This window comes from Nannospalax galili, unplaced genomic scaffold (genome assembly GCF_000622305.1).
Source record: "Nannospalax galili isolate Female #2095 unplaced genomic scaffold, S.galili_v1.0 scaffold1951, whole genome shotgun sequence".
In the NCBI taxonomy this organism is placed as follows: domain Eukaryota; kingdom Metazoa; phylum Chordata; class Mammalia; order Rodentia; family Spalacidae; genus Nannospalax; species Nannospalax galili.
This window is the reverse complement of record NW_008329136.1, coordinates 1150890-1168798: the sequence shown is the minus strand read 5'-3', so window position 1 is coordinate 1168798 and position 17909 is coordinate 1150890. Positions and strand designations below refer to the sequence as shown.

The window sequence follows — 17909 nt, the reverse complement described above, 5'->3', positions numbered from 1 at the left end:
TCAAGTTTTTTTTCCACTGCCTTGTGCTCCGGAAAGATTCATTCTGGTTTCACAGTTCTATCATCTAGAACACGTCCTCTACTAATTCTTTCATAGTAGCTATGTAAGGAAGAGCTTGGGTCAATTCTGAATCCTCTGGGGCTAGGGCTTTGCCCAAATTTGCAGCCATTGAAATACACACTCCAGGAACAGCCAAAGGAGCAAGAAGTACCACATGTCTGTGGATCAGTGTCTTGACATGTATAGGTACGATTTTCATTGAGGGCACATCTTCGGTCTGTCTGATGATCATCAGTAAGCTCTGTGTACAGTTGGTCAGCCACAGGGAGCGGGATCCCATCCCACAGCATGATGAGCACCACTATGCAAGCAGCCTGACAGTGTGGCCTGGGCACTCCTGGACCAAGCAAGCAACTTTTTCTTCCTCACTGCCTCTTCTTAATAACCCGCTTAGCCAGTGGACACCCCTCTGAGCTTTGCTTTCTTTCCCCGTATGCACTATCTTTTCTATCCTTACAGCCTTGCCTTTCTGGCTGTACCTAGTCTCCATGAGTTCCCTGACAGCAGCAGCAGCACTTGGTCCTGCCCCAAGATGTGTATAATATGGGCCTTTGTGTTTTTGTGTACCCCATCAAGGCAGTTGTAGGGCGGAATGTCCGTCTCCTTCGCTGCAGCCACCAGTCTTTTTGCAAGCTTAGTAAAGTACTTCATGGCGTGATCATTAAACTCTTTCTGTGCTCTGCCCCTCTCGCTTTCTCTTTTACGTTTGGCAGAAACCACTGTAATTCCATTGGAATGCATTACGTTGAGTTTGAGTTTCTTGAGTACTGATGCTGGGTCAGGCAAGGGGTTCGCAGAAGAGGTACCAGGTAACTTTGGTAGTATCCCTTGAGCATGCTGCTGACGCTGTGTTTGGTCAGCACCCACCATCACGTTAGCACACACATTAGAGGGACAGCAGGGCTGGGATAAAGGATGAGCTTTCCTACTGGCCATTCACTGTGGACTGTTCTGAGGATGGTTTGCTTGCTCTATAAACACTGGCCTGCTGGATTGTTTTGACTTGCCATGTTGGGAGAGAATCCGAAGGTTCAACCTTTAACAATTGAGGTTGTCTCTTGAATGTTATCTGACTAAGTTAGTCAAATGATTAGTTAGGAAATAATTTTTTATGTTGGAAGCTTGTACTACTTTGACCCACTGGTTTCAATGCTTGGTCAAAGGGAGGTCTTTTTCCGAGCAAAATAGCAAAATTGTGTGGAACAAATTGACCAAATCTTTGAAATTTGGATGCTATCCAAATGTCATGCAACTTACTATACTCCTGCGAGAGCTGCTCTTGGGTCTTCAGGTAATTTTCTTGACTGCTGAGAGTTGAGGATTTCTTCGTGCATCGATCTTTGTGTGGGGTGGATCTTGTCTTTTTCCGGGTCTTTGGCTTGGCTAATCATGCATGTTTATGTACACTTGAAGATACTGTCGTGTTCAGTGGCCAGAACACCATGTCCAAGTCATAGGTCAACACAGCTACTAAACAGCACCTGTGAAGCCACGCAGACATTCAAAAGTGAGAAAGTCAGTCTCTTGAAATAAACCAAAATCAAATTCATCTAAAGGAGATAGCAAAGAAAGCGTTGCTGAAGGCATCTCCTACCTTGAGTTGTTCTCAGAATTCACATCAGTTGACCCAAAGAAGTGATAATTCGGAATACTGCAACCAGGTGCTGGACAGCAGTAAAAATTTGAATTCCCAGGGTGATCTATCATGCCAGGATGCGTCCTACAGTAAAACTGAAGATGTTGCAGCACAGTTAACCCAACTTGCACCCATAATTAAATGTGGTAATTTAAAACCAGAGGTCGAGAATGTTCAGAAAATACCAGCAAACCTTGTTGCAAAGAATATACAACAAAAACTTAGGAGAAAGGTATAGCACAACAAAAACCATCTTTAAGGATTTCCTTCCTTTTTAAAGACTGAATAATTTTGTAATGTGTATCATCTATGGATGTGTGTATGTATGCATGTACACAGATGTGCTACATCGTCTGTCCAGTCGTCTGTTGACCGACTCTTAGGCTGACTCCTTGGCTGTTGTGAATAGTGCTGTGATGAGCATCTGGTGTCATTCATCAGCATTTTAACAGCCCTCAGAAAGGTGTCCTTTGGAACAATATACCCGGGGGCGAAAGTAAGCCATGAAAGACTGAAGCATTTGTCATTAAAAAGTGTGTGATCTGTTAGAGGACAGAAGTCCCCAAGGGGAACGTCAGGGCACGTCAGTTGCACTGGTCAGTCAGGCCTGTGGGACGCTGTCCTTTGGGTCACATTCCCTCTGGCAGTAATTCACGATGTTGTTGTCAGCACAGCCTTCAGTGTTTCTGAAAATCATCCTGTTGGGCAGTGCGGTTTAGAAAATGCCAAGTTTAGAACACAGCAGATGTGGTTCCTCTGAGATGTGGGTCTTAAAAGCCCCGCAGCCAGAGCTCCCACCCATGAGCCATGTGTGCAAGTTGCTGACCTTTTCAAAGCTCTTCCTTCTCAGATGTGAAATGGGAATTGTAAATAGTAATGTATGTGTGTTTATGTGGTCATATATGTTGCTATGTACCATACATATACCTCTCCCTCTATACTCAAGGCACCAGGCTAAGCACATCTATGCATACACTTTTTTAAAATTTGATTTGTTTGTGTGTGTGTGTGTGTGTGCGCGTGCGTGTGTGCGTGTGTGTGTGTGTGTGTGTGTGCGTGCCTGTGTGCGTGCGTGTGTGTGTGTATGTGTGTACAGGCCATGTGTAGAAGTCCAAGGAGAGCTGTCCAGAGTTGGCTTTCTGTTTCTGCCTTGTTGAGGCAGGGTCTCTCCTGTTGTTTCTCCTGCACTGCATGCTTTAGGCTAGCTGGCCCATGAGCTTCTCGGTGATTCTTTTGTCTCTTGCCTTCCATCTTGCCATAATGGTACTAGAATTACAGATGTGTGGCCACCAGGCTTTTTACGTACATTGCAGGAACTGAGTCAACAGACTTGCACAGCAAGCACTTTTACCCACTGAGCCATCTTACCAGCCCCCTTTATTGTATATTCTAACTCTTAATCCTCTCAGTATAATTTGGAGATGCAATTATGGTCACTGTCTGCATCATTACAGGCACCAGAGATCTTAAGGAACGGTTCAATGTTGCACTACAGGTAAATGGCAGAAGTAGGATTAGAACAAGGTCTACTTACAGACCGACCCCTGGCCCTTCGCTACTGCAGACCCCTGACCCTTCTCTACTGCAGACCCCTGACCCTTCTCTACTGCAGACCCCTGGCCCTTCACTACTGCAGACCCCTGACCCTTCTCTACTGCAGACCCCTGGCCCTTCACTACTGCACACCCCTGACCACTACTGCAGACCCCTGACCCTTCACTACTACAGACCCCTGGCCCTTCACTACTGCACACCCCTGGCCCTTCACTACTGCACACCCCTGACCCTTCACTACCGCAGACCCCTGACCCTTCACTACTGCAGACCCCTGACCACTACTGCAGACCCCTGACCCTTCTCTACTGCAGACCCCTGACCCTTCTCTACTGCAGACCCCTGACCCTTCACTACTGCAGACCCCTGGCCCTTCACTACGGCAGACCCCTGGCCCTTCACTACTGCAGACCTCTAGTCCTTCTCCACTGTTCTTCATGACTTTGCAGAGAGGTGTCCTAAGTAGATGTATTGTAGGATTACTTCTGTCATGCTTGAGGTGGACTTGAAGCTCTGTCAGTGGCAGCCACAGTAGCTGCTAATACACATGACTGAGTATGGCCTCTAGGGCAGCTGTGTCTCTGTCTTTCTGTCCTCATTAGCTCCAGGCCTCCTCCACATTTGCCACAAAATCCGTGTCAGAACTCTTTTGTTCTGACACCTTCCTCTCCCCACCTCTTCCACTTGCCATCCCTTAGGCAAGGTTTGTCAGTTATTGTACAGCCTACTGCCACAGGGTGTGCCAGTGTTTGGGATGCTCTGCAGACTTCAGTGTCCCTGGCAGTGGTGCTGTTTCTCTGTACTCCCATGAGTCCTCTCAGTTACCCATTCCGTAGCTACTGTTCACTTGAGGGTTTTGTCCCCAAGCTCCACATATACTGCCTTGTCCATAGTAGGCACTCAGCATATTTGGTACCATCACAGCAAAGTGTACTGAAAAGAGTATAGTATCTTTCTGTGTGCACAGCCAGCTGAATTCTGGTATGTCCATGTTAGATGAGCTTAGTTGTCTGTTCTGCTTTTGAGTCAGAACCAAAATTCAGCATAACAGTTAGGTCCAAAGCCCTGAAGGTGGTATGCTGCGGGCCTTTCCTTACCTGTCCTCTACATATGAGAGCTTACACACATTCTGGGATGGGATGTGTCCAGCAGTCAGTTGATGCTAGGAAGCCTTTGGCATGTTAGCACCCTTCCCAGGGACAGAAAGGTGATCTGAGCATCCACTCCTATGAAGTGAGGAGGCTCTGGTCCTCTCCAGCTCTGTCATCCCAGCATCTTGTGACACTAGCTTCTATACAACATAAACACTATGGCAGGGCTACACCCAAGGCAGGCAGGGGCCGTGTGGGCTTGCCTCTGTAGCAGAGTCCAACCTCACATAAGCAATTAAATGTTTATGAAGACAACATTTAAGGGAATTAAGAGTTTGAGTTCTTTCCATTTCCTGGCCCCGTGAATCATTCTTGGAGAAGTCATAATGTTATAAATCTCATTAGAAGTGTAAATCACAGAGGGACAGGTCCTTGACCTCAGCAGTTTATAATCTGTATGAGTCATAAATAAAAGCAGCAAGAAGTAAAACAAAACTAATGAAAGTGATATAGATAAAGATAGGAAAATGGGAAGTTCAGTCTAAAGAGAATGTTTTTTCTCCTAGAGGCAAAGTACTCAATGAAAAATATAGCCTTTTCTGGGCTGGAAAGATGGCTCAGTGGTTAAAAGCACTGATTGCTTTTTCAGAGGACCCAGATTTGATTCCTAGCACCCGTGTGGCAGCTAACAACTGTCCATAACTCCAGTTCAAGGGGATCCAACGCTGTCTTCTGACCTCTGCAGGCATTGCACGACACAGGTGCACTTACACACATGCGGTCAATACACTCATAACACATAAAATTAAAAAAAAATAATAATAAAAAGAAAGAAAAATGTAGCCTTTTCTAATAACCTTAACACCAATCCAGCAAACATATCTTGAGGGCCTACTGTGTTCAAGGAGCTTGGGGATCAGACCCTCAAGCAAGGAATAGTTGATGGTTAATGACTGGTATTAGAGAGAACATGTGGAAATGCAGAGAGAGAGTGCCCCAGGGACAGAGGTTTGTAGAGCACCCCAACCACCATTGTACCACCATGGCATCAGCCTGTAGTGACTGAAGAACCTCCTAATTAGGGATGACATGTGGAGTGGGAGGCGAGATGAAGGGAGTCTATCAAGAGGTTCTAATATGGGCTCTTTGGCAAGTGTGGAGGAAGCCTGGGGCCAGTGAGGACAGAAACGTGGAGGCATGGAAATGTATTGGATCATTGCAATAAGCACTAGTAGGAGGGATTCTTCCACAGTGAAAAACAGCAGGACCATGACAGGGTCAAGAAGGCCTGCTGGGAGCACTAGGCTTCCTCCTGCTCCTGTTAAAACTCAAGCCTAGTAAGGAAGTGGGTGATGACAGTGAACAGACCTGCCAGGGCCAGGCTCACTCACGTGATGATTTTAAGGTTGGCAGAACTGCAGGGTGAGTTATGTGTGGCAGTGAAAAGAATTTCCTTTTGAGGAGTCAGTGCATAGGGGTGTTGGCTGACTGAAAGCATATTCATTGGAGAAGAACACAGCGAGGTTAAGAATATATATAGGAACAGGAATGCAGGGACCTTGCATTTGGGGCACAGGGTGGCAGGAGCCTGAGCCCCTAGTGGGACAGGTAGGCCCCAGGTTCTGGAATGTTCTTTGAGATAATGACTACTCCAGTGGGAACTTGGACATCTATGGGCTTGTTTGGCATTCTAGAGACTGTCTTGATAGAACATGGACACGAGTTTCTGAGATCCTTCTGACCTCCCCAAGAGCCTGATAGCCCACCCTTGTCCTACGGAAAAGTGAGGGTTTTGGTCCGGGGTACTTTGTTTCTGACTTTGGGAGCTTTCTGACCACGGATGTGGGAAGAAGTGATCTATAAGCTTTGAGAAACACTTTTACAGGATCCTTCCCACCCAGCACAAAGATTGGGTTTTAATCCTAGGAGTCGATAGGATGCACAGTTTGTCCAAATGTGAGCAGTGCTTGCCATGTTCAGTTTGCTAATTCTTGTGTTGCTCTGTGTTCTCTCCCTCCCTCCCCACCTCTATCCTTCTCTCCTTTTCTCCCCACCGTCCTCCTCCCTCCTCTTCCATCTTTCTCTTCTTTAGAACCAGACTATCAGGTCTACCTGAATGCGTCTAAAGTCCCTGGGTTTTCAGATGACCCCACAGAACTGGAATGCCGAGTGGTAGACATGAAGAGTGTGGAGGCCAATGTTCGACTTACTGTGTCATGGTACTATAGAATGAACCGGCGCAGTGACGACATGGTGAGCAGCGAGCTTCTTGCAGTCATGGATGGGGACTGGACGCTGAGATATGGAGAGAGGAGCAAGCAGCGGGCCCAGGATGGAGAGTTTATTTTTTCTAAGGAACACACAGACATGTTCAATTTCCGGATCCAAAGGACTACAGAGGAAGACAGGGGCAATTATTACTGTGTTGTGTCTGCCTGGACCAGGCAGCGAAACAACAGCTGGGTGAAGAGCAAGGATGTCTTCTCCAAGCCTGTCAACATATTCTGGGCCTCAGAAGGTGGGAGCTTCATTCCGGTTACTTTCCATATTTGTTTGGGTTTCTTTTTTTAAAAAAATTTTATTCATTTATTTTTTTTCTATTTTATGTGTATGAGTATATTGCTTGCATGTAGGTAAGTGCACCTGTGTCATGCAATACCTGCGTAGGACAGAAGAGGCGGTCGGATCTCCTGGAACTGGAGTTACAGACAATTGTTAGCTGCCATGTGGGTGCTGAGATTCGAACCTGGGTCTTCTGCAAGAAAAACCAGTGTTCTTAGCCTCTGAGCCATCTCTCCAGCCCCTGTTTTGGTTTCTTAAGTCATTTCAGGTGTCCCACCACCCTTCAAGTCAATCTGGGGATCTGTGCAGATGTACTGGGGAGCTATAATTACTGCTTGACCCTCTTTGCCCTCCTTTGGACTCACCACTGCCCCTTCTCTGTCCCAGTCCCCAAAGGGCTCTCTGCAACTCCTGGCATTAGCCTTCCGTTTTCTGAACCCTATTTCCTTCTTCCATTAAACATTTCCAGCCTCCTTCTCTGAGGATAGTTATCCCAAGAGCCCTCCTGAGTAGTGTTTTCTTCCCACACACTGGACTTAAAGGGGACAGGCTTGTTTCTCAGGGCAGCTTTCAGATCATTTCCACTAGGCCTCAGAAGATCTGGCAGCATCTCCCTGCCCAGGGCCATACCACTTCCTCCCACACCCAGCCCGTTGACTGCTGGCTGGGTCTTCTGCCCATTTGTTGGAGATGTCAGCCGTGGTTTTGAGGCCACTCTGTCTATTACTGCTTCTGTCTGGCCAGCTTCACTGAACTTATCCTGGGAACTTTTGAGAAGAAGAAAATCCCACTAGAAATTCTCTTTTGTCTGGACACTGGCCTTGGGTCCTCAGAAGCGGCCACAGCAGAGAACCCTGAGGCTGGCAGGGCTCTCATTCTCCGTCCTTTGTCTTCCTTTCTCTAGGTATTATGTCCCCTTCCTTCTTGGTCCCACACTCCAGATTCTGTGTATCAGATCAGCTCATTTCTGGCAGCGGAAACCTCCATAGCCATTTTTATGCATCCCATTTGCTAAGCATGCCTGTCTTTCTAGATCACGCCCTCTAGCACTTCAGTCCTGTTTATTGATCCTGCCATTGTCCTTCACTTTTACTGGGTCTTCTCATCTCTCTCACTAAGGTGACCATTTGCTCCAGGAAGTCCAACTCAGACCTACTGTCCTAGTCTAGTTATTTTAGCACCGTCCCTCATTCTGATTTTCTGGGGGTTGCAGGTAGGATGAGTTACATGAACACTTACTGAAACCTAGCCTCAGTTTCCCATCAGTCACGTCCCTCCCTTGCATACACCCTTAACTCCCTTACCCTTGGCTTGGCCTACTTTATACTCTGGCTAAACAACAACCCAGTTCAAAGCCAGCTCTGCTGCCTCTCTGTCTGCATATGCAGAGCTAAATGTGGCTGAAGAAAAGCATTCCAGTAGTGGTGACTGGTCTCCCTTTCAATCTTCAATCCCTCCCGTCATGTGGGCTCTCAACATTGAGAATCATTCTGGTTCTCTTGGTGTGTTTACTTCCCCACTCATAAGTGTTGATTGCATGCCACCTGCTCTTTCTGCAAACCTCCTTCCCCAGCCTCCATCAGCTCCTGGCCCTGCTTCCTTTTCCCCTAAACAAGACAATCAGAGGAGAGCTTGCATGCACTAGACCCAGCACTGAGCCTCTTACTCTCTCTTAGTTCTTAGCAAAGGCCAGCCCCCTCTCACAACTCAGACACATGACCCTCTCTCTTATTTCTTAAATAGGCCCTCTCCTCTGGACCTTTCCCATTGGCCTGTTACCATGCTGTTAGAGAAACTAAGCTTGACCTTCTTCCATCTTTCTTTCCTACTTATTACTCAGTATCCTTTTTTAGCTGTGGCCTTTGATGTGTCTGTTTTTGATATTTCCTGCTTCAGTCTTCCTTGGTACCCTGTCTAATCAGACTTTTTTCTGTACCGCATATGTTAAGACCTCCAGAGATCAACAGACCACAGAAGCCCATTGTCATTACATCCTGGGCAGGATCGATTCCTCCTAAATGCTTTGACTTTTCCTCTGGCTTCTAGGATGTCCTTTCCGGGCTTTCTTCCCACCTCACTGGCTGCTGCCTCTCAGCCTCCTTTGCTACCTTCTGTTGACTCTCTCAGTCCCCTCACATGACACAACGTCAGGACATAGTCCTTCAATTCCTGTTTAACTCCCTTGGTAATCTCTTCAATTCAAATACCCTCTGCACACCAGTGACTGACTCCTACTTATGTATCTCTATCCCAGAGCTTGTTCTAGAACTTACTATGTTGCCTTCTTGCCTAGCAGGCATCTCTGACTTTTGTTCAAAGTGGTGTTCCTGGCCTCTGCCACCTCTCTTGGCTCAGCTTTCTCTAGTACTGTTACTCTTGTTGCTCCAATGAGACCTTCACCTCTGGCTGCCCATTCTTTTGTTTTGTTTTGCTAAGGCTTAAACCCAGGGTCTTGCCAGTTTTAGGCAAGCCAGCCACACCCTAATCCCTCCTTTTTATTGTTTGTTTGTTTTTTTAGAGATAGTATCTCATGTAGCACAGTGTGGCCTCAAACTCTCGTAGCCAAGAAAAATCCTGGACTCTTGATCCTCCTATCTCTTCCTCCTAAGTGCTGGGCTTCCAGGCATGTCCACCCCCATACCCAGTTCCAATTCCTCATTCTTAAAACTAATCTGGAGTCTAACCACTTCTCATGCTCGCCTCTTAGTGAACCATTCCTGTCTCTCACCTATGCCCATATCACTAGCCTCCCATCTGGTCTCCTTGCTTCCCTTAACTATACCCTTAGCATGAAGGTCTTCAGCTCTAAACCTTCACAGGTTCCATTTCTCAGACCAAACCCAGAGTCCTCAGTGGCCTTGAGTGTCCTATATAGACCAACCCTACAAGCTAACCAGTCTCCCCCACAACTTTCCCCACTGCTCACTTAACTTGGGCCCCTCTGCCCCTCATGTGGTCTTCCTTACCCCCAAACAGGCTCTGTAGCTCTCCATTTTCTGTCCTGTCTCTGGGAAAGTGTTCTCACCTCCTGCAGGTCCTCATTCAAATATAGAAATATCCCTGGCAACTCTGTCAATAGTTGTGATGCTTTCCCCATATAGACCTATATTTTTCCTCATATGTTATTTTATTCATCTTCTTCTACTAGCATATAAAATGAAGACTTTATGTATGTTTGGCTTATGGTTTCATTCCCAGTACCCATAATACAAAGGCTGTCAGTAATTATAGGGTAAATTCATGAACGGATGACCCAACTGAGAAGAGAGTTAGGAGAGGATGTGTCTGCCTCATGGAACCTCAGAAATGAACAGCTTTGGAGACAAGTGTAGCATACACATTGTACTGATAGGCTTCACGGAAATAATGGTCCCCCAGATCCCAACATAAAATTCTCATAAGTGATTTTATGATTAATTATTGTTTTAAAAAGGGGGCTGGATTGCCAGGCATGGTGGCCCATGCCTTTAATCCCTTCACTCAGGAGGCAGAGGCAGGTAGGTCTCTATGAGATTGAAGCCAGCTTGGGATGGTTTACCTAATAAGTGCCAGGCCTACTGGGGCTACATAGTGAGACCCTGTCTCAAAAAAACAAAAAATGCAAATAAATAAAAAAATCAAAGGGGGCGGAGAGATGGGTCAGTGGTCAAGAGCACTGGTTACTCTTCCAGAACACCCAAATTTGGTACATGGTGGCTAATAACTGTCTAAAACTCCAATTCCAGGGAATCTGATGCCTTCTGGCCTCTGTGGGTATTGTACACACATGGTGCACTTATATACATGCAGGCAAAACACTCATACATATAAAAAGAAAATAATAAAAATTATAATTTAAGAAAAGATAAAAAAGAATGGGTACAATTCATTTATTCACCCATTCAGTAGTTATCTAAGAGCCTTCCACGTGCTTGATGTCCCCAAGTGATTCATGAATCCAAATGTGTATATGCTTAGGTGATACTGTTTGACAGAGAAGCAGAAAGAACATGGAAACCCACTGGAAAGGAAGCCATAGCCACTGGCTCACTATCTTCATACAGCATCTCTGAACTTGGTAGTGTGAACAGGTGGAAGTGATTAGATCTGTGAGTGCATTTGTGTGTCCAGGTAGAGTTGTTTTAGGTGCGACCCTCATAGGATTAGGCAGAGAGGAGCTGTGCCCCCCCCCCCCCCCCCCCCCCCCGCGGCTAGCTCAACTGGGGACACTTTCCTGACCGACACTCAGCAGAGAAGTCTGTGGTGTGGCCAACCCAGCCTGGTCTGGTTTGGGGGTGGGGGACACCTTTAGCCCTTCGACTCCTCTTGGTGAAACATCTCACAGATTGAGAGTCTGCCAATCCACAGCCACTGTCGATTGCACCTCAAATTATATCCAACTGTTTCTTCCCCGGTGCTGGTTCTCAGTCTGTCTCCACACTCTCCTTAGTGCTACTGTGTAGCAAATTGCGGATAAGTTCCTGTTTCCTTGACCTTATGCGCCTCCATTTTAACGGGTCCTGCTGGAAAATGACCTCCTTCTGCTGCTTCATTCCAGATTCTGTGCTTGTGGTGAAGGCACGGCAACCGAAGCCCTTCTTCGCTGCAGGGAATACGTTTGAGATGACTTGCAAAGTGTCTTCCAAGAATATCAAGTCACCACGCTACTCTGTCCTCATCACGGCTGAGAAGCCCGTCGGGGACCTCTCCAGTCCCAACGAAACCAAGTGCATCATCTCCCTAGACCAGGATTCAGTGGTGAAGCTGGAGAACTGGACCGACGCCTCACGGGTGGACGGCGTGGTGTTGGAGAAGGTTCAGGAGGATGAGTTTCGCTACCGAATGTACCAAACTCAGATCTCTGATGCAGGGCTGTACCGCTGTGTGGTGACAGCTTGGTCTCTTGTCGGGGGCAGCATGTGGCGAGAAGCAGCGACCAGTCTCTCCAATCCTATTGAGATTGACTTCCAAACCTCAGGTGAGTGGAGACCTCTGTGGAGTCATAGACTGAGCTGGATGACGAGCCTAGCATTCTGATCAAATGTCCTTTTATTTATTTACTCATTCATTTACTTATTTTGTATATGGATGTGTATGAGGGCGTATATAAGCATATATGTGTGTGTGTATGTGTGCTTTATGTACACGTGTGGACGTGGAGGCCGGAAGAGGATGCTGGGTGTCTTGCTCTACTTTCTCTGCCTTATTCCCTTGAGACAGTTTCTCACTGAGTCTGGAACCATGCTGGTGGTCAGAAAGTCGCAGTGATCCTCCCGTCTCTGCCCCCCCCAGCACTGTGGTTCCAGGCTCATGTACAACTCGGGTACTTCAGTCTTTAGGGAGCATGATAGAAAGTAAAGAAGGGGAGGAGAGGTTTAGTGACTGGTCACAGTGGAAGGTTCTGAGCTGGAGTCTGAATCCTGGCTGGCTGCATGGCTTCCCATTCCAGGACTGGAGGTGGTGACAGAGGCTGTGAGTCCAAATACTCAGGAATGTTTCCATTACAGGGGATAGTCCACAGCCTTGCTCCTTGCCTCAGTTTTGGATTGGGGGGGGGGGAGGAAGGAGCGGGGAGAGGGGAGGCAGGGAGGGAGGGAGGAAAAACTTTCCTACAGTTAGTTGAGTTACCAGACCTGCTGTTGTGAATCTGTCAGCTTGATTTGTTAGGGATAGTTATTAAAGGACTGGAGAGTCGATTCCATGGTTAAGAGTGCTGACTGTTTTCACAGAGGACCTGGGTTAGGTTCCCAGCACCCACATTGTGGCTAGTCCATCACTTCAGTTCCAGGGGACCCGACACCCTCTTCCGACCTCTGCAGACACTGCACAGCACAGGTGCACTTACATACATGCAGGCAAAACACTCATGCACATAAAATTTTTAAAAGCATTTAAAAAAAAAGAATAGTTACCAGTGGTATTTGTCTATGAAACTTTTTTTTTGTCTATTTGGAAATAATTTTATCTTTTGACAACTAGAATGTTACTGTGGGAAATGTTTCTTACGCATCTGTGTAATCCACTAAGATCTTCTGACAAACCCATCTGTGTGCATATGTGTCTTTCAGCAGGAAGGTGATTTTAAAGTTTTAAATCCTCACTCTTACTTGGAATACTCATGTGAAGTATTATCATTTGTGAATTTAAGAGTAGAAGTTTGCACTAATCTGCCCTGCATACCAGTTAGGGATTTTTAAATTCATACATTCATATTCATCTATAAAAATTCAGGCATTAGAGGCTGGAGAGATGACTTAGTGATTAAGAGCACTGACTGCTCTTGCAGAGGACTCAGGTTTGATTCTCAGCACCTACATGGCAGCTAACAACCATCCTTAACTCCAGTTCCAGGGGATCTGATGCCCTCTTCTGACCTCCACAGGCATTTCATGACATGCGTGTACTTGCTTACATGTAGGCATAGCACTCACACATAAAATTTCAAAACTCTAGGCATTAATTGAATCATTATAACAAATTAAAGATGCTTTCATGAAAATTTTCCCATTTGGGTCTGCTCTTGCAGAAGATCATTTTGTTCCCAGCACTCATGTTGGGCAGCTCACAACCACCTGTAACTCCAGCTCCAGGGGTATAATGCCCTCTTCTGGCCTCCTCAGGCAACTGCACTCATGTGCACATATCCACATACATTCATACACATAATTAAATGAAATGAAATGATTTTCTTTGGAAAAGAAATCATTAAATGTAATATATAGTAAAATAATCCTCTAGAATCTATTCACCTTTACTAGAACATAAACCTTGACTTAAAGCTCTTAAAATAGAAAAGACTAGGTTGAGCATAGGCCTCTCTTACTATGTGTCTGTCGGTTGGTTGGTCAGTCTGCCTGTCTATATTGACACCTATAGTGAGATACAACTCACAAGCCATAAAAGTCACCCCAACTATAGATGTATTGGTTTCACCACTGTCCTATTCCAGAACATTTTAAGCCCTCCAAAGGGAAAGCCCATTCCTACTAATAGTCACTCCCATCCTGCTAGTCCCCTGCCCTCAGCAGCCACTGGTCTCCTACTGTATAGAGTCCCCTCCTCTGAGCACTTCATATACTATGTGGGTTTTTGTGACTGGCTTTTCTCACTTAAGCATACTGATTTCAAGATTGAGACCATTATAAGATGTGTCCTTACTTCATTGATTTTGTTTGCATTGTTGTTGTTATTTGACAGGGTCTCACTATGAGCCCTGGCTGACCTGGAACTTGCTGTGTAGACCAGCCTGACCTCTTACTCACAGAGATCTACCTGCCTCTGTGTCTCCCTCCCACGTTCTGGGATTAAAGGAATGCACCACCATGCCCAGCCCTTCATTGCTTTTCATGACTGAATAATATTCCATTGTATGGTTACTACACTTTGATTATTCTTTGATCTGTTTATGAGTTATGCTTCCAGAAACTTTATTGTTTTGAAAACAATTCTCTTATTCTGTTAGTTGTCTTTAAAGTTTTGAAATGGTATCACTTGAAACATCAAAATTTTTAGATTTTTCTTCAGAATTTTTTTGTTTGAGACAGAGTCTCATATAGCCCAGGCTAGCCTTGAACTCCTGATCCTCCTGTCTCTACCTTCCAGGTGTTGAGATTACAGGCATATATCACCACACCTAGCTCAGAATGTTTACTTTTAATGGAGTCTGGTTTATTTGGTTTTTGTTGCTTAAGGTTTTTTTTATATTATGTCTCAGAAATCGTTGCCTAGTTCAAGGTCATGAGGAGTTTTACAGTTTTATCCCTTACATTTCCAGCTGTGCACTGTTTTGCGCAACTTCTCATATATAGTGTGAGGAAGGAGTCCAACTTCATTATTCGGCATGGAGACATAGAGCTGACCCAGCACCATTTGTTGAAAAGCCTGTGCTTCCCCTCCCCTGTAGACCTGTCTTGGCACCCTTGTCAGAAACTCAGCTCCATCACAGATGCCAAAGTTTATTTTTAGACTTTCAGTTTTGTGCAGGTACCTGTTTCCATCCTAATACCAGTATCACATTGTTTGCTGTCACTTTGTGGATAGTTTAAAGATCAGTTAAGTCTGACTCTTCCAACTTTGTTCTTTCTCAAGGTTGTTTTGAGTGCTTTAGGTCCCTTGCATTTCCATGTAACTTTAGGATCTGTCAGTTTCTATAAAAGGATCACGAGCACTCTGGTTGGGATTCTGCTGAGTTTGTGGAGTTCAGTTACTGACAGTCTCTCACACTGTTGTCTTTTAACTCATCAACATAAAATGCTGATTTAGGTCTTTAATATATTTCAATGATGTTTTATTTTTGTTGTGTAAATATTGAACTTATTAAGTTCATTCTAATATTTTCTGACTTTCTGTTATTATAATTGTATATAAGCGCAACTGATTTTTGTGTACTGATCTTGTGTGTTACAACCATACTAAACTTAGTTCTAACAGGGTTTTTGGTGGATTTCCTACAACTATTTTTTTTTCTTTATAATCTTGAAAACACAAGGTCTTATCTGTGACTAAAGGTAGTCTTAGATTATTTCCCTCTATTGTCAGTGCTGTGTTGAATAGAAGTGGCACGGTAGAAACCCTTGTCTTGTTCCTGATCTTATGGGGAGAGCAGTCCTCCTTTCACCATAAATGCCAGGTTCCTGTGAGATTTCCATAGATGTTCGTTCTCAGGTTGCAGAAGTTTTCTTCCATTCCTAGTTTGTTGAGCCTTTTTTTTTTTTTTTTAAGATAAGGTCTCACTGTGTTGCCCTGGCTGGCCTAGAACTCTCTATGTAGACCAGGCTGGCCTTGAACCCACAGAGATCCTCCTGCCTCCCAAGTGCTAGGATCAAAGGCATGCACTACCATGCCCAGCCCTTGTTGAATGTTTTTAAGGAGCAGTGTGGGGGTCTGAGATAAAACAGTATGTGAGGTTTTGGGGTTTTTTTTTTTCAGTCCTTTATATATCTATCTTACTGTGCTATGGTCAGTTCCATCTTGTTTTACATTGCTATTTGATCATTCTTTGTGTTGTGTGCAAGAGAGGAGATATAGACTCCTTCGTGTGTATTTTTGGGTAAGGAATGGATATTGGATCTATTTCTAATTCTTCAAATCTCAGCATGACAGGTAATAGCACTTCACTTACGGACCGAATACACTGCCTAAGAACTGTGTTCAGTCTATGGAGTTGTCATAGCCTGTCCCTATCTTAATTAGGAGCTGCCATCTGAATGCGCTGCCCAATGCTATCGCCCCCAATAGACAACTGGTTTGAACCTGAAGATCTGCTTCCTACCAGTCAGCAGTCTTCTTAAGACCTGAGACAAAGAAGTCCTTTCAGTGTGTACCACCTTGTCGTCTGATCAGGGTGTTTGCCTCTGAGTTTCCTAGGGAACCTACTAGATCATGATTCAAATATCAGAGTTAAAATAGGATTTAATGTGATGGTGTAGACTTTAGCCTTTTAAAAGAATAGTAATATTTATTGTTCCTTTTTAATGTGGAAAATTTGAAAAGATAGGGAAGTATTAGGAAGTGTCTGGTACATCCTACCAAACACTTGTTTAGGCTGTTCATCTTCCTGGGATTTTTCCCTTGGGTATTCTCTTCATGATTTTACAATTAGGCCATATATATAATTTTATGACCTCCTTCCTCCCCTTTAATGTTGTTAGATAATCATTTTTCCTGTTACAATAAATGTTAGGTAGACACTAACCCAAATGGCTGCATAGGGTGGACTTACTCAGCCACAACTCTATGGCTAGATGCAAACAGATGGCAGTTTTTGCTTTCACAAAAAAAGGTGCCCTTATACTCCTTCATCTAAGGGGCGGGGTTAGAACATGGTTGTGTCAATGTTTGTGTTTAAAAGCTAAGTGGTCCCTGTACTCTCTGCAGATGAGGAACTGAGGGACCCCAAATGACTCAGGCTGTTAATGTCAATTCTCTGAGTCATAGTCTATCATTTGTGAAGCTAACCAGACAGATACCTCACAAAGCAGCATTGCCACAGAAATTGACCATAATGAAAATATTTCTAAGCCTGGGATAATGACCCATATTAACAGCAAGCTGTTGACTTCATTAGAAGGAAATCCACGACTGCGAGTCATTCACAATGAAGGCCTTCTTCCCCAGGCCTGTCCGATTGTGAGCCATAGCACAGACCCCTTCTTGATTCCCACGGCTGCCACCAGTAGGGGAAATGAGAGCTGTAACTTGTGACCCTGAAGGCATTTGGGGTTTTCTTTAGAAATGAAAAGAAAAGTGACATTTGTTCAAATTAGGTAAGTCTTTCTTTGTTGTTTCAATAAAAAACATCAATCAATTGAGCGTTTCAATGTTTGGTCACTTGGGGCTCTCTTAAAGGGGCCTGAACACCTTCAGGAGAGCCCCTTAGAGTACTTATCTTTATCACCATGAAATTTCAAATCTGGGAAGAAAATATAATGCCCATTGTTCATGGTCACTGCTCCCCTGAGTAGACAGCCATCCATAGCAGACGGTTCCCCCAGCCGTTTCCACAGAGCTGGTCAGAGTAACGAGGCTGGGGCTAGAGCTGAGGCCGCTGGAGGGAGTGATGTTCCAGAGGAAGGTAGTCCCTTATCTTCTGCTTCCTCCTTCCCCTTTCCTCTGACTGCCATTCTGCCATGTTCTTGGCCCTTCTGGAGCTAAGTCCCCAGGTCTCCCTAACCTTCCATATCCATAGCCATCCTTTACCTTTCACCCAGGAGGACACAGATTATTCATATACTTAAGTGTTAGGAAAGTAGTTTAATGACCTATTTTATTAGTCATCAAATTGAAATGAAAATAGAATCATTTCAGCTCATTGCTTCTTTGGAGGGTGTGACCTTTCACATACTTCATTGCTTCCTTGGATGGTGACCTTTCACACACTTTCATCTCATGGTTGTTTTTATCAATGCTTTAAAAAAAGTTCTTTGGGTTGGGGTTGGGGATTTAGCTCAGTGGTAGACCACTTGCCTAGCAAGCGCAAGGCCCTGGGTTCGGTCCTCAGCTCCGAAAAGAAAAAAAAAAATCTTTGG

General features: G+C 45.0%; 1 protein-coding gene across 1 annotated transcript in view; it reads left to right on the top strand.

The window, feature by feature from the left end:
• The window catches only part of Ptgfrn (prostaglandin F2 receptor inhibitor), a 52618-nt gene that overhangs the window by 24135 nt on the left and 10574 nt on the right, over positions 1-17909 (top strand). The window contains exons 6-7 of the mRNA XM_017798067.1: positions 6434-6859; positions 11441-11860. Coding sequence (XP_017653556.1) covers positions 6434-6859; positions 11441-11860 — 846 coding nt within the window. The remainder of the gene's footprint in view (positions 1-6433; positions 6860-11440; positions 11861-17909) is intronic.